Source organism: Onthophagus taurus, chromosome 7 (assembly GCF_036711975.1).
Source record: "Onthophagus taurus isolate NC chromosome 7, IU_Otau_3.0, whole genome shotgun sequence".
In the NCBI taxonomy this organism is placed as follows: domain Eukaryota; kingdom Metazoa; phylum Arthropoda; class Insecta; order Coleoptera; family Scarabaeidae; genus Onthophagus; species Onthophagus taurus.
In genome coordinates this window covers 9,931,163-9,946,446 of record NC_091972.1, presented here as the reverse complement: position 1 = coordinate 9,946,446, position 15,284 = coordinate 9,931,163, and the positions used below count along the sequence as shown (strand labels likewise).

The 15,284-nt window shown below is 31.9% G+C and overlaps 1 protein-coding gene across 1 annotated transcript; it reads right to left on the bottom strand.

The window, feature by feature from the left end:
* Positions 1 to 2,626: 2,626 nt before the first annotated feature.
* On the bottom strand, positions 2,627 to 13,203 carry RYB (ring and YY1 binding protein). Its single transcript, XM_071198151.1, has one exon. The coding sequence runs from the start codon at positions 12,904 to 12,906 to the stop codon at positions 12,454 to 12,456; it is 453 nt and encodes a 150-aa protein (XP_071054252.1). The 5' UTR covers positions 12,907 to 13,203; the 3' UTR covers positions 2,627 to 12,453.
* Positions 13,204 to 15,284: the final 2,081 nt, after the last annotated feature.

Sequence of the window (15,284 nt, the reverse complement as noted above, 5' to 3'; positions counted from 1 at the left end):
CTCATGTGTTACTTACCATTAACAGCTTGAAAAAGCAACAAATTCATCTCCAATATTCATATTTTCGTATTTTTCACTATATTAACGCATCTGAGAGCAAAAGTGCAAGAGAGCAATATTGTTAAGAATAAAATTTGCTACAACTTTTATTCTAAAAGTTTTATTATAGCATGCTCCGTTTCCCGAATGGTACGTACCATTAACAACTTGAGAAAACAACAAATTCATCTAATATTCATATTTTCGCATTTTCTCGATATTGACGCATCTGAGAGAAAAAGTGCAAGAGAACAGTATTGTTAAGAATCACCGTTGCTACAACTTTTGTTCTAAATGTTTTTTTATAACATACTCCGTTCACCGAGTATTACCATGAGCAACTTGAAAAAGCAACAAATTCATCCATTTACGTATTTTCGTATTTTTCTTGATACTGACGGATCTAAGAGCAACAATGCAAGAGAACAATACTGTTAAGAATAAAGTTTGCAATAACTACTGTTTCAAAAGTATTTTTGTAATATGCTCCATTTCCTGAGTATTACCATGAACAACTAGAAAAAGCAATAAATCTATCCAATTTTCATATTTTCGTATTGTTCTCGATATTGACGCATGTGAGAGTAAAAATGGAAGAGAGCAATATTGTTAAGAATAAAATTTGCTACAACTTTTATTCTAAAAGTTTTATTATAGCATGCTCCGTTTCCCGAATGGTACGTACCATTAACAACTTGAGAAAACAACAAATTCATCTAATATTCATATTTTCGCATTTTCTCGATATTGACGCATCTGAGAGAAAAAGTGCAAGAGAACAATATTGTTAAGAATCACCGTTGCTACAACTTTTGTTCTAAATGTTTTTTTATAACATACTCCGTTCACCGAGTATTACCATGAGCAACTTGAAAAAGCAACAAATTCATCCATTTACGTATTTTCGTATTTTTCTTGATACTGACGGATCTAAGACCAACAACGCAAGAGAACAATACTGTTAAGAATAAAGTTTGCAATAACTACTGTTTCAAAAGTATTTTTGTAATATGCTCCGTTTCCTGAGTATTACCATGAACAACTAGAAAAAGCAATAAATCTATCCAATTTTCATATTTTCGTATTGTTCTCGATATTGACGCATGTGAGAGTAAAAATGGAAGAGAGCAATATTGTTAAGAATAAAATTTACTACAACTTTTGCTTTAAAAGTTTTATTCTAACATGCTCCGTTTCCCGAGTGGCACCCATTAATAAATTGAAAAAGCAACAAATTTCTCAAATGTTCATATTTTCGTATTTTTCTCGATATTGACGCATCTGAGAGCAGAAATGAAAGACAGCTATATTGTTAAGAATAAAATTTACTACAACTCTTGTTCTTTAAAAATACAAAGTTGACCCATTTTCCAGAGGCAATAAACAATTTTTTATACTTCATTATTTGGGATTTTTTACAATTAATTCTAAAATGAATACAAAACGTACAAGAAAAAATTTAATTTAAATGATTCTGATTTATGGAGAATGTTTTAAACCAATTTACACCAAAAAAAATATTCAGCAACAATCAATAATGATAGCTGCATTGACCCAAAATCTCATAGTTACTACAAGAAATAACTCGTAATCCGATATTTCCAAAGTTTTATAACGTCATAAATACAAGTACTTTATTGAAAATCCCGAATTTCTTTGACAATTTTGGAACATTTCTGTCTCACAATGGTTAATCGACATATTACTAACTAAATTAATTGATTGAAAATCGATTATTGCACTTTCTAAAGTTATCGCGCCAGAAATTTTGCGAAGCTTTAATTCCCGTCTTACTGTATCGTCTAATATAAATTAATTTTCAATACTTAATTATTTCTCGGTTATATCCCGACCACAATCGGGGGAGCGCAGGGGGTAAGAGGGAATGTTATCCAGAAATGATGTGGCCCGGAAACAAAGCGTTCACAGAAGCTATTAAAATTCTTGCAATGTGGTAAGTTGCTCATCGTCTTATTAAAGAAGAGTTTAGGTTCTCATTATTAACAAACGGGCTAGTTGTGGAATTAAATAATGCTGAAGATTTTCATGCTGATAACTATACGAATTATGCTGACGATTTGATCGTATTGATGATATTAAATTATTTATTTGTACATGCTAAATATATTTTAGTATATTGCATCTTAAGTGAAATTCACTGTATACTTTCAAATTAAAAGAACTAAATACATTTGACGCCTGTTTGAGTCTTACAAGTTAATAATTATTAATAACTTTAATTTGTAACACCAAAATCTTAACTATTTAACAAAATGATACTTTGCTGTTCTACATTGAAATAAGGAATTTTAATATTGATTGCAGATAAAAATGATTCTTCTTTAATTATATTATTATTAAGAAAATGTATATAAAAAGATTAATCAAAGTTAATCAGCCATTAAATGATCGGTTAGTACCAATCGGAAGAATTAAGAATCATTAATTATTGGATGATTAGTTTTAGTTGCAACTGTAAATCACAAATTAATTGAGATCTTAAAGAAATTAACGGCGTGGTGCGGCGGGACTTTGTGGTAAATATAAAAATCATTGAACAAGATGTATAAAAAATTGAAACATAACGTTTTTATAATAAACAAATTTTATTACATACATTTTGAGAAACATACCTTTTTTAATACTCGCTCATCATCAATCATTCATCGTTATTACAATAATAAAAAGTACATAATATATATATAGTAATCTCGAACATACCATAAATACAAATAACAACATTAGATAAACTTAGCCTATTTTTGAAAAAAAGGAAATTTCAATAATTACAGATACATAATAATAATAATAATAGTTTCTATACACGCCGAAATTAATTAATATCGAAAAAAAATTGATGCGATATAAATAATGACTTAATTACACATTTACAAGATTTTTCTCTACCTCGCATGTATATATCGATGGATATAATAAAATTAAATATAAATAATAATAATAATCTAAAGGTGTGTCCACACATTACGCGGAGTTCGCAGCAGCAATTTTGGACATATCAAAAAATGTTTGCGCGAGGCAAATATGCCTCGCGCGATCACGTCGGAAATCGCGAGGCATGCCGCGCAATGTGTGGGCACACCTTTACAGTCTTTTTTTCGAGAATTTTTGTTGTTATTATTTGGAACGCGCCCACGGTCTTTTATCATATGTATGTGTGCATTTTATTAAAGCCTTAATTGTTATTACGGAGAGCGGAGAAGATCGCCGACCGGACACACGTCGCTCTGGCAGTAGGATGAGTTGCGCGCGCTACCGGAAAAACGCGATCGGAGGCAGTGGAACAAACGAAATCATCGATTCGGGCGTTTTCGCAAAACGCGAGCGCGACGCCGGCGACGCGACGCGACGCGAAAGTCAATGTCCTATGGACGCGCGGTTTGTTCACCCCGCACGTTATACCACCGTCGCTGCTGTTGTCGACTTTGGTTCTGCTGTTGGTTGTTGGTGCTGGTGGTGCCTATGTATACGATACGTTATTGTTACTTTTTTTTATTCTTCGATTTCTTCTGTATCCTACAACCATTCGTTTACGTTACCGGCATTTTAATTCCACCACTTAATAACAAAAAAATTATACATTTTCAATGACCAAGTTTAAAGAATCTTTCAAGTTTAAAGAAATGGCACATTCTCGTTTTGATTAAATCTCATTTTTTATGATTCGAAACTTTTGATGGATTTTATTGTGTTTTGAAGTGTTGAAAAATGTTTTATCGAAGGAGGATAGATATTCATATTTTTGAAGATTTTAGATAAATAATTAGTCATGTTTAATAATAATGCAAGATCCAAAACAATGATAACATAAACAAAAATGACTTTTATACAGTAGCTCCATATATCACTTACCGAGAAAGTTCTTGATGTTTTATAACAGCATTTCAATGACCTTCAGTTTGTGGCGCCGCATTTCAGCCATATTATTCGTATTGTTTTGAAATGCGTAAGGGAATGTTTATACGTTCTGTGTTTTATGCAGATAGTTTATACGAGGTAATTTGTACATGTAGGTCGTTGTACGTAAACGAATTATTTAGTATAATTATTTGTGCAAATTACTTCGTCGAAGCTATTTATTTGGTATAAAGTACTTGAATGTGTCAAACCTGCCATAACGCAATTGGGACTAAGAATATGTACAAGCACAGAATAATCAGAAAAAAACACTTGCTGTTATTGTTATTAGTGTGCCTTTGGTTCTGCCAATTAGTTGGAACTACGTCGCGCCGCCGCCGTGATACTGTGCCGGTGAATCCCCGAAATAAGAAAACCAATTGCAATGAGGAACTATTGCCTTGGAGGAACCACAGACTATTTATAAATTTGCATTGCAAGTTGGCTATTGCAATAACGTCTACTGTAAGTTATTTTTTGCTGTGGTGTTCTTCTTTTGAAAAATGTCGTCTATGGGAAGGAAGATGTTGTTAAAGATAATAACAAAAAATCAGTGACTGTTAAATGTAATAAACGTAAAGTAATTATGGCTGGACTAGTAACATATTCAAAAATGTGTTCCATCTTAAAATTCTCAGCTACCAATGTCAACTGTCTATGATTCCGAGTCAGATGAGGATTTAACGCTAGATGAGCTATCCAAAACCTAAAAATATGTAAGAGATGCTTACCCAAATAATAACACAGGTAACTTTGAATTATAAATTTTTATTTTTTCGGTATTAGGGTGTTGTTATTAATCCTCAAGGTTAGGTTAGGTTAAACCCTTTAATTAAGATTTGATTTGACAAAAATTACTGAACAAATCTTTTTTTTTCAGAGTCTATGTCAGCGTCAACATCAACAATCTCTGTTACTGATAGCACTTTAAGTACAAATGACAGTGACGTTGTGATGACCCCAAAACCGTCTACTTCTAAAAGCACCATTTCAAGCTTTGCAGTTGAACATCCCGAATTTAAAAAGATGATAAATGCATTACGTCCTGGATATAAGTCACCAAATAGGAATTCTGTTTCTACTAACTTGCTTGATAAGATTCATAATTTAGTACAAAGAACGATTAAAGAAAATTTATGCAACAATAAGATTTGTTTAGCGCTTGACGGTTGGAGTAACGTTCATAATGAACCTATAATAGGCGTATGTGTCACAGATATTGAAAGTGAACGGGTGCATCTGATAGAGTCCATTGATACGAGTAGGAATAGTCACACATCTGAGTATTTATTACAGCTACTTAAAAATTCAATTAAGAAATGTGAAGAATACAATTGTAAGGTAACTAGTATAGTCACAGATAACGCTGCAAATGTGACCAAAATAACTTATGGTTGTTCAGCCCATATATTAAACTTACTTGCCCATGATATAGAAGTGCCAGGAATAAAGAGTAATACCAAAAAAAATTGTAAATATTTCAGAAATGTACATTTTGCTAGCGCAAAATTTCGGGAAGCTGGTGGTTCTGCTCTTGTATTGCCTCAGGATGTTCGTTGGAATACTTTATCGGACTGCCTGGAAAGTTACTTGAAAAACTGGTCGATATTATTCGACGTTTGCTCAAACAACAGAATAAGTATTGATAAAGATATAATAAAGCTTGTAAACGACACCAATTTAAAAACAAATGTCCAAGACTATTTAAAAAAATTAAAGTATATCGCAGTTGCTTTGGACAAAGTCCAAAAAAACACTTATATAGGAAAGGCTACAGAGATATGGACTATTTTAACTTCTACAACTATAATTTTTTTCTGTCTTTCTTCTATAAATAATTTGTCCTATTTGTCGTAAATAGGACGGAGAAGCCAACGTACAGACTTAATTATGTACAAGTATAAATAGGTGGTTGTTATCTGACTATGAGGAGATTATCAAATATGCCATATAAACACATGTTTAACAAAACTGATAGAACAATAAAAAAAAAGCATGATCTGATACCTGCAATTGAAAGTGTAGAAATATGATATGTTCCATATCAACTACATTTTCAACACACATAACAGTTCCTGTTATGTTTCCTCAAATCGACTATATTGCAAACGAAGATACTAGAAATGAAAATTTTGTCGAAAAAACAATGGCTAAAAGTTCGAGCACAACTTCTTATGTCAGATATATTGTAATAAAAAACGTGGAGAAGGCATTAATATATTAAGATAATGATTTGGATAGAGTATCAAACTCAGAAATGGATGTCATTTAATTCCAACACGATTCATATACTCATGATCTGGTTTTTACTGCTGATAAGACTGGGTTGATTTAGAAAAAAAATTAAGGTATTGGTAAATGACGCAAATATTAAACAGGGTCTTCGATTCCAACATGATATTATCACTACTTGGCTTAATATAATGAAGTCTATTAAGAAATAATAAATTAGAAACAAATGTTAATAACAGATTTCATTAAAAAAATCTCCTCGGAGTGCAAATGTTTTTTCTTCTAATATGGAATCAGCACACATTTTTATTTGATGAAAGTAACCTCGAACTAGTTACAAAGAAGACTTTGACGTCGATGATCTGAAAGAAGAGATGGTGATAATTTTTATCTTTTAGATTTTATTTTTTGTTGATTTATACGTTGTATCTAATTAATAAACAAATATATTTTATTACCTTTGTTTGTTTTTTTTATTGAAAGTAATTATGCGTTTTTTTATATTTTCCGATTTCCTCAAGAAACTACTGTGGAAATCAAGGAATAGATGTACCACGACTCTGTCAATCTAGGATGTCGTTGTTAGTGCACCAGAACAGTTTTTGACATATAGCATGGTAACTATGTATAATTAATAATTTATACGCATCGTAACATAATCGACAAGCTGATACACATACGGATAAGATAAGATGTTTTGTTACTTAGTGCTGGTGATGCTAGAAATATGTTTGTTTATTCAGCTATACTCAAAGATACACATCTGAATCAAATAAAGAGAGCAGCTTCATACACAAAGACAACAGAATTCCAGGATGCCAGATTCAATCAAACCTACTCAAGAAACAACCAAGAGAGACATACAAATATTGTCTAGAATAGAACATAAACATTATGTTTTGGAAACAGAAACATCTCAAGTTACTAAAATGAAATCACACCATAAAACATGGTAATAATGTATATTTCGCCTATTTCCAAAATTATTATTTACTTCACTAATGGAAATTACGTCACCCTTTCAATAAGTATCATACACAGAAAGGTAATTGAAATCCACAATTCATCATCATCATCCAGATCGAATGATCAAATCGAAATTGAATTTTAATTAACTGTTGTAATTGTTTGTGTGATTTCTCTACACTGTTCTTTGATATTGGCACATCTTCATACACGATTATTGTTTAATCCTTAATTGCCGTTGTATGATCTAAGAAAGTTCATGTTAGTAAAAACGTGATTTGAAAGCACCACGGTCTTTATGGATTAAAATCTAACAAAATTTTATAACAAATGCAAAATCAGATATCTTAGCTTTTGGTAATCATATACATTCATCTCTCACATTTAAGAATGTATGTATGGTCAACATTATTCCACGTCATTTAAAACTTTTTTCAGAAATTTCACAAATATCTCGCTGCAAACCATAATAGTTTATTTGTATTTCAAAAAATGGCTTCGGAGTAAAATAAGTCAATTCAGTTTAAAATGAAGACATTTTAGATTAATAAGATTTTAGAAAAACATCTTTGGCAGAAACTTTAAAATAGAAATATGAAGACGCTATGAAATTAAACAAAAAAAAATGTAAAAACTTTTGCCAGTTGTTTGCCATATGTACCCTAAGTAAACCAACAGTGTTACTTGGAAATTAGAACAAAAGTTAAATATGAATAATCGATGTGGCGATGTAACATCACATTAAATGGAGTTGTTTAATTAAGTCAGTAATGAACCAACCCATTACGTTTTCCCCAAAGAAAATATTTGCTGTAATTTTTAATACGTACTTAATGAAACATAATAGAGACCATTTTGAATGTGATATGACGTAAGAAATATTTGTTGTTTATCTTAAATGTTCTGTTTCATCTATAACGCACCTGCCACAGATGTGTAGATAAAGCGCAGATGTTCAACATACGCATTGAAAGGAAATGTTTAAGATTTCTTGTACAGTTTGGTTTCGTTGCTCGATTTTAAATAAACTAGTCGAAAACAAAATAAATTTAAAAGCAATAATAATTAATGCATGAAACCATGATAATAACACAATATGTTTGTAAACAGATTTTGGGACTATTTTTATTATTATTATTAAATATTTTCATGAATTAAATTAACCTTAATTTAGCGATAAACTAAAAGATAACACAGAAGGAAATAGTTAATGCTCATTTACATCAAAGTCTGGAAAGTTGTCTATTGCAGACGAGGAAAATTATTGAGAAAACTTTCTAGTTTTAAAGACGAAACTTTTACAGACGTGGAATGTTCTAGATTTTTTCCGTATCTACAAAAATCGCCTACAAAATTTTTTTCTTATCAAATTACGTCATTTTTGATATTACTTATTAAAATACTAATAAAAAATTAAAAGTTATCTTAATTGTTTAAATGTCAACTACTAAATTAAAACTTTAACCAAACACAGTACGCACCAAGATTATGAAACACTTCCTGTTGGTTATTTTGTCTCTTCAGTTACACCATCAGCTTACATTTTAAATAGCACGATACGTATTTATATGTTGAATTTACAAGTGCAATTTCTTTTTTCCAACATGGAAACGCACTACTCAATAACTTTTACACAAACATTTCAAATAAGTATTTCAATGAATTTATTATAAAGGTTATTTCGTGTATTTTTGCGTCATTTTTATTTGTTTATTATTTTTACCTTGATTGTTTTTGTTTAATTTAGTTTGCTTTTAGTCGTTTTATTGTTTTTTTTATATTTTTGAACAGAAATTATTGGAACTAATGAAACGTTTTCATAGTGACTAATAGGTAAAGTTTTTTTTTATTTAACAGTTCTTTTATGCTTTTTTTGCAGTATTAAAACATAAAACATAGATGATCTTCTATGAAATGTTATTTTATGTATTTTGTAAAATTATAAATGATTTTGAAGGCAATATGACTCTTTCACAATTCGCTGTTCAACCATTTAAAAGAAATGTTCAAATTCTTAGTTGTATAATTCCATTTTTCAATTTTGGAAAAAACACCATTCGAATTTTTTCAACTCTCTTTGTGGAAGAAGTTTTAACTAAAATAGAAAAACAAAATAATTTGTATGTTCTACAAGAATACATAGAGAAAGTAGTGGTATTTATGTCAATGGAAAAACAACAAAGTTGTTACAAGAGCTTCCATCTTTGAAATGTCTGACCTGAAGAATACAACGCGACATTGTAAAAAGTCTAAATCAAAAATATTTATGACTCATACTAAGAAAAAGCTATTTAATATAAAACCTCAAGTTTAGAATGACGAGAAAAACAACTCAACCTATTTTCAATGCAGAATTAGTTACATTGGTAGCTGAATGAAGAATACATTCATGAATTTCTGTCTATTTGAGGAGCACCTCTCAAACTGCACCAAACGTCAAGAACATTTTAAATGAAAAGTTTGGTGCCAAATGGATTGGCCATCAAAATCGCCAGTTCTATTCATTTAGGATATTTTCGTGTGGCTTTTCTCAAACAACACATTTGTTATTTGTCCATATATTATTGCACACATGACAGAAAAAAAAAACTGTTAAGGTTAATATACAATGTTTCCAAAAGTAACGGATAAATTCGCTAAAACCATTAAAAAGAGTTTCTTTAAAGCTTCATTATATTCCATTCACTTGAAAAATAGCACTAGCCATGCGTAACCATGGCAACCAATTGTTTCATATATCAACAATTAATCGTTATCTTTAATAAAATGTTAACGGCGAGACAGATTAGGCAATAGCCTACGTTGAAGAAATCGAATTTTGTTAAAAATAGTAGTAGCCATGAGTAACTATGGTAACCAATTATTACAAACAATTTCCTAAGTGTCAAAAACTGATTTAGTAAGTAGTTGACCTCTTTAATGCAACTTATCATAATCGCTAACTCATTAGCCAAAGTGTGGTAAGCCGAGTTGTGACTAAATTTAAAAATCATGAGCATCTACAAGATTTCTCGAAGTCTGGTCGACCAAATTTTTGCAAAACGGTATCATTCCTTCCATAACGGCCAGATTTTCTGATAATGTTGACTCAACTCAATCCCAACAAGATTGGGCGAAACCACACTTCAACAAACTTCACTAAATCAATCTATTGCTTTTTTTATAAATTTAAACAAATTTGAAGTAATTGAAAGTACTTTTTCTTCAAAAATTTCCTTATTTAGCTAATATTAATACTAGTAAAATTTTAAATCCCCTATAAGTAGGGGATACTTTACGGACACGCTGTATATTGCATACATGATTATAAAACTGGGTTAAAAAGAATTTTAATCTATAAAGACAGAAGTCTTTATAGATTAAAGAGTTTGCAAAACAGCTGACAAGATATGGTCACAGAATACACAACGCCCACTTTCAGATGTGCCAACAGTACTCAAATATCGCTAACATAATATATAGTAGTATAAACGTATAACGTTTTAGTTCAAATTTAATTGGCACAGACATTTATTAAAATATTTGAAAACCTTTGACGCAGCTAAAAAAGGGCACCAATGATCTCCTGCGACAGATTGACATATACTTTATTCCTTATTTAGGTTATACAGTGATGGACAAAAGTCTACATGCAGCATTGAATTGACAAATCACTCAATAGCTACAAAATCTACAAAAACTAACACGACAAAAGTCTACATACAATGCACTTGAGTTACAGTAATCAAATGGGACTTGCATAAAATAGCTAGCATTGCAATTTTCTTTTTTCTTAATTCAGTAGCGATTACGGATCTTGCTGCAAAATTTCATCGCGAAAAGAAATTTCTGTTGAAATTAGAAAATTGGTGATAAAATATCCAAAAGAAAAGAAATCTTACTGCGAAATTGCCTAATTTGTAAATCTAAGCAGAGCAACAGTCCAGACCATCGTCAAAAATTACAGTGAGACTGGCAAAGTTACAGAAGTTCATGGAGGGCCAACGAAATATTGAGTTTTAAAAACTGTCGTTACATGGACTTAATGATTTATTTTTAGTTAAAAAGTAAACTTTTGTCCTATTAATTTTTGTATTATTTGTTGAATTTTTAGTATGTAGCGATTTGCGTGTTGTTCTTTTTTGTAAATAAGTATCTCTAATCACACTGTAATACTAATTTTGTGTTATCTTATTACGTTGTACAAAAACCTCATAATTTAATGCTGTATGTAGACTTTTGTCCGCCACTGTAGATCTCATATTAAGTCATTGCTATCAACTCATAACTGAAATATCCATATCAGAATGCCAACATAAAAATAAAAAATTGAATCAAATCATTGTGGATCTCACAAAATTATTATAAATACTGATTAATCTCATACTTATATGTAATTAAGTAATAATCTCTGGAAATCAATTTACCAAAATAATTTGACAGCTGGCTTAATCGGTGCTGTTCTGATGTGTTAATTATAAAAATATTTATCCAAATTCTTCAAAAATCACATCATCAACATTTTGAAAAGTGATTATTGTTAATGATAATTGATAACCCCAAATGTGATAATCGCCAGCAAAAGACAAAAAAATTATTTCCTTATTTTTAAGAAATTAATTTAGATTCTTATAATTTTATATTTTGATTTTCATATTGAATAAACTAAATTCTATGTTTTACATAAATTTTGATTATAGTTAAGCTTTGAGATAGTCATTTCCAAATCTGAAAGTTTCTATCTTTTAGTATTATTATAAATAAATCTATATAACATAGAATACAAGGTCTTTCATAGTTTTTTATGTTTTTAATGTTCTAATTAATTTTAAAACGCTTTTATATTAACACTTATAAATTGAATAAAAAATCTTTAATATTTGATTACTTTAATATAGAAATATAATCAATTAATATAATTTTTAACACTCCATCAATTCGTTTCATTAATTCAACAATCTACACAACAACAAAATCCGCTCGACTAACACCCAATCAAAGTTAATCATTCATTACAAACCGCGACACAGATGGATGGCAGAATGGCCATTAACCTTCTCATTGTATTGTGTTTATCGTGACATGAAGCGGTTTTAAAAGCAGTAAATATCGTTTTCGATATAAATAAATCCTTTTGTTTATGACAAGTTTTTATGAGAAAAATGACTTTTTTTGCATTTATTTTTATATTTTTTTACTTACTGGTAAGGAAGTAAACGTGCCGGAAACGTAACGAACCACAGCGAAAACGTAAACGTTAGACGTCATATGAAGTACGCGCGGGGGTGAATGAAGTTGGGGTTTTTGAATACGAAATGAATATTATCGGGGCGCGTCCATACTCGATTCGGACTGAGAACCGTGATCCGACCCACTGGAGCTGGATATCGTTTCCGCGCTCTTCATCTTCGGTTTGTACTCTGTGATCACAACGGTAACACTATTAACAGTAACCTCGCGGGTTTGCGCGGTACTTCGATCGACGTTCTTGAGTCGGGGCGGGTGTCGCCTTTTCGCAGTCGATTTTTTACCGTCTTTTCGTTCGCGCTTTTCCTTGCTGGGCGCTGGCAGGAATTGGCTAGCGACCTGCTGGGCCACCAATTGGGGATTGATGCGGGGCTTCCTGGTTGACGTTCCCTTTCGTACGTCGCACATAAGACATTTGAACGCCTCCGCGCCGTTCCTGTACGTGCACACGCTGCAGTCCCAAAAGTTGTCTTCGACGAGCTTCGCCTGTCGTTTCGCTCGACGTATTGGACTCTTTTTGTGGTCCATTTCAGCCGGGAACGGGCGCTGAACGCGCTCACTGACGTTTACGAGGTTTTACCGTCGCCATTTTGACAGCTCACTGACTGCGCGTGCGCCAAATACGACGCCAGATGGCGTTACCGGCCACCATCCGTCTCGATCCACACGAATTAACTGTCCACCTCAAACTGAATTCCCTATTCTATCCGCGACGTTCATCTCCGCGCACGCACGCACCTTTTATTATCCGTTATATTAGTTTTTTTTTCTCTTTTCAGAGGGTAATGTTCACATTATTCAAACGTCAAAAGCATTGTTTCTTTAAAAGTTTTTTTTTCAATATTAACACTTCATTGTGTGAAATTATATTTATAGATATCTGTTATCATTTTATTGATGATTTCCACTTGATTTCTTGAATAATTTAGTTATGGTAGTTTATTTTTTTATATAATACCTGTCAAATTACTGTGAAGTTGGCAACATTTACAGGGAATTTTGTTGTATCATGTTTTGAAATCAAATTTGCGTTAAATCAAACTGACGTTTGAACTGTCATACGCATCAAATCCACACATAGTTTTCGTTGACTCGAAGTGGTAATTGATAGTCACTTGAGGTGGAATAGGCACGTTGAAAGTATATCAAGAACATTGAGAACTTCACTGTATAAATTCAAACATCTAAGATCCACACTCAATGCTTATCACTTAAAAACATTGTATCATTGTTTGGTAGAGTCGAGGCTGCGCTATGGCTATATACTCACTTAATACCATTGGAGATACTACAACGTAGGATTATTAAGAAGATATTAGGAAAGGAGAACTTGTAACCATCAACACACCTATGTTTGGAGTTTTGGATGTCCGGAAGTTATTTATATTCGAGGTTATAACTTATACATGCAAAAATATAATAGACATCGGAATATAAAAAAAGAGACATCCTCATCTTCACAATTTCCTACATTTTCTATATAAAAATATAAGTTTGTTGAATTTCTTTGCATTTTCATAAAACTACCAAGTACGTTATTTTGTTGTTATCTCTTCTATTTATTCAATTATACACCGTTAGATATCGTTCAGTACGCACACGTTTCTTCTTCGTAACCTCGCCAAACACGACGTTTCCGCCGCCGTCAAGCGATGCACGTGTATGGGACGATGATAAACTGATAAGCAAATGTATGCACAAGATCGGAGGAGCGAATCTTGTACAACGACAAACTTGAATTGCAAATAGCGCCAATGTAAATTCTTCGCCTGTTTGCGGAACAAAGTTTTGTTCGCACACCACCATCGACAATTTAAATCTTTACCGATAATATCCTTTAACTTTCTCTTATTGATTTTGTTAAACATTAAGAAAAAACGAATAGTAACAACAACAAACTTAAATTATTACGATAAAAACGTTGCTGTGGTTATCGAAACCGTCGGTATCTGCTTAAAAATACATGCATAAATAGGTTTTGTGTAACCGTCGCAAGACTCCCCACAAGTCCACGCCATGAATATTCAACGGATTTTTTATTTTCGTCGCAGCCTATTTTAATTTTTTAACCTGCCCCGACTTCTGTACTCCTCGCACGACCACGGTTTCCGCGTCGGATGGACACACAACGTCCGAAAACCGCGTGTTCCTCATTGCTTCGCCCCACATCTCACCGTCACCTCCTCCTCCTCCTCCATCTTCTTCTCCTCGTCGTTGGAATACTGAAACTCGATTCTCCAACGGGAATCTCACAAGCAGGACCGTATTATATACATTAATAGTTTCATTTTACTTTTCATTTCAATTACCACACATTTTATGTCTTCTTTAAGAATTAATACCTATCAATTTTGATGATTTTACAGGTTTTAATTTTATGAGCTTTTTTTTTCTTTGGGAAAGAGATTTTTTTTGAAAACTGTGGGACTTTAAATTGATAATATGTGTTTTAATTGGTTTTTTCTTGCTTGTAGCCAAAACATTCCATTATCGGGACGTTTAGTGAAGGCCAAAGGAATGTTGCCAACTTTCGGGCATTCAATGGTTAACTGGAAAAATAGCGTAAGAAGCACTAGACCAGAGGGATCATAGAATATTTTAAATTCTATAATCGAAGGTTAATAATACTGAAGCACATTTTATTAAAAACGGATCAAGTAAGAAGTCCATAAATGTTTTAGAAGCACTTTATTATATTAAAACAGCCTGGAATAAAGTTTCGTCAGCAACGATAGAAAATTGCTTCAAAAAAGTTGGTTTTCAGAAAAATAATGGTGATTTTACATCATTCGAATGGGATCCAGAAGATTATCTCCTTTTATCTACGATAGTTCAAATGCAAAGGTGAGATAATGAAATGAACAAACACAAGAAAATCTTGAAAATTATGTTCGAATCGACGATAT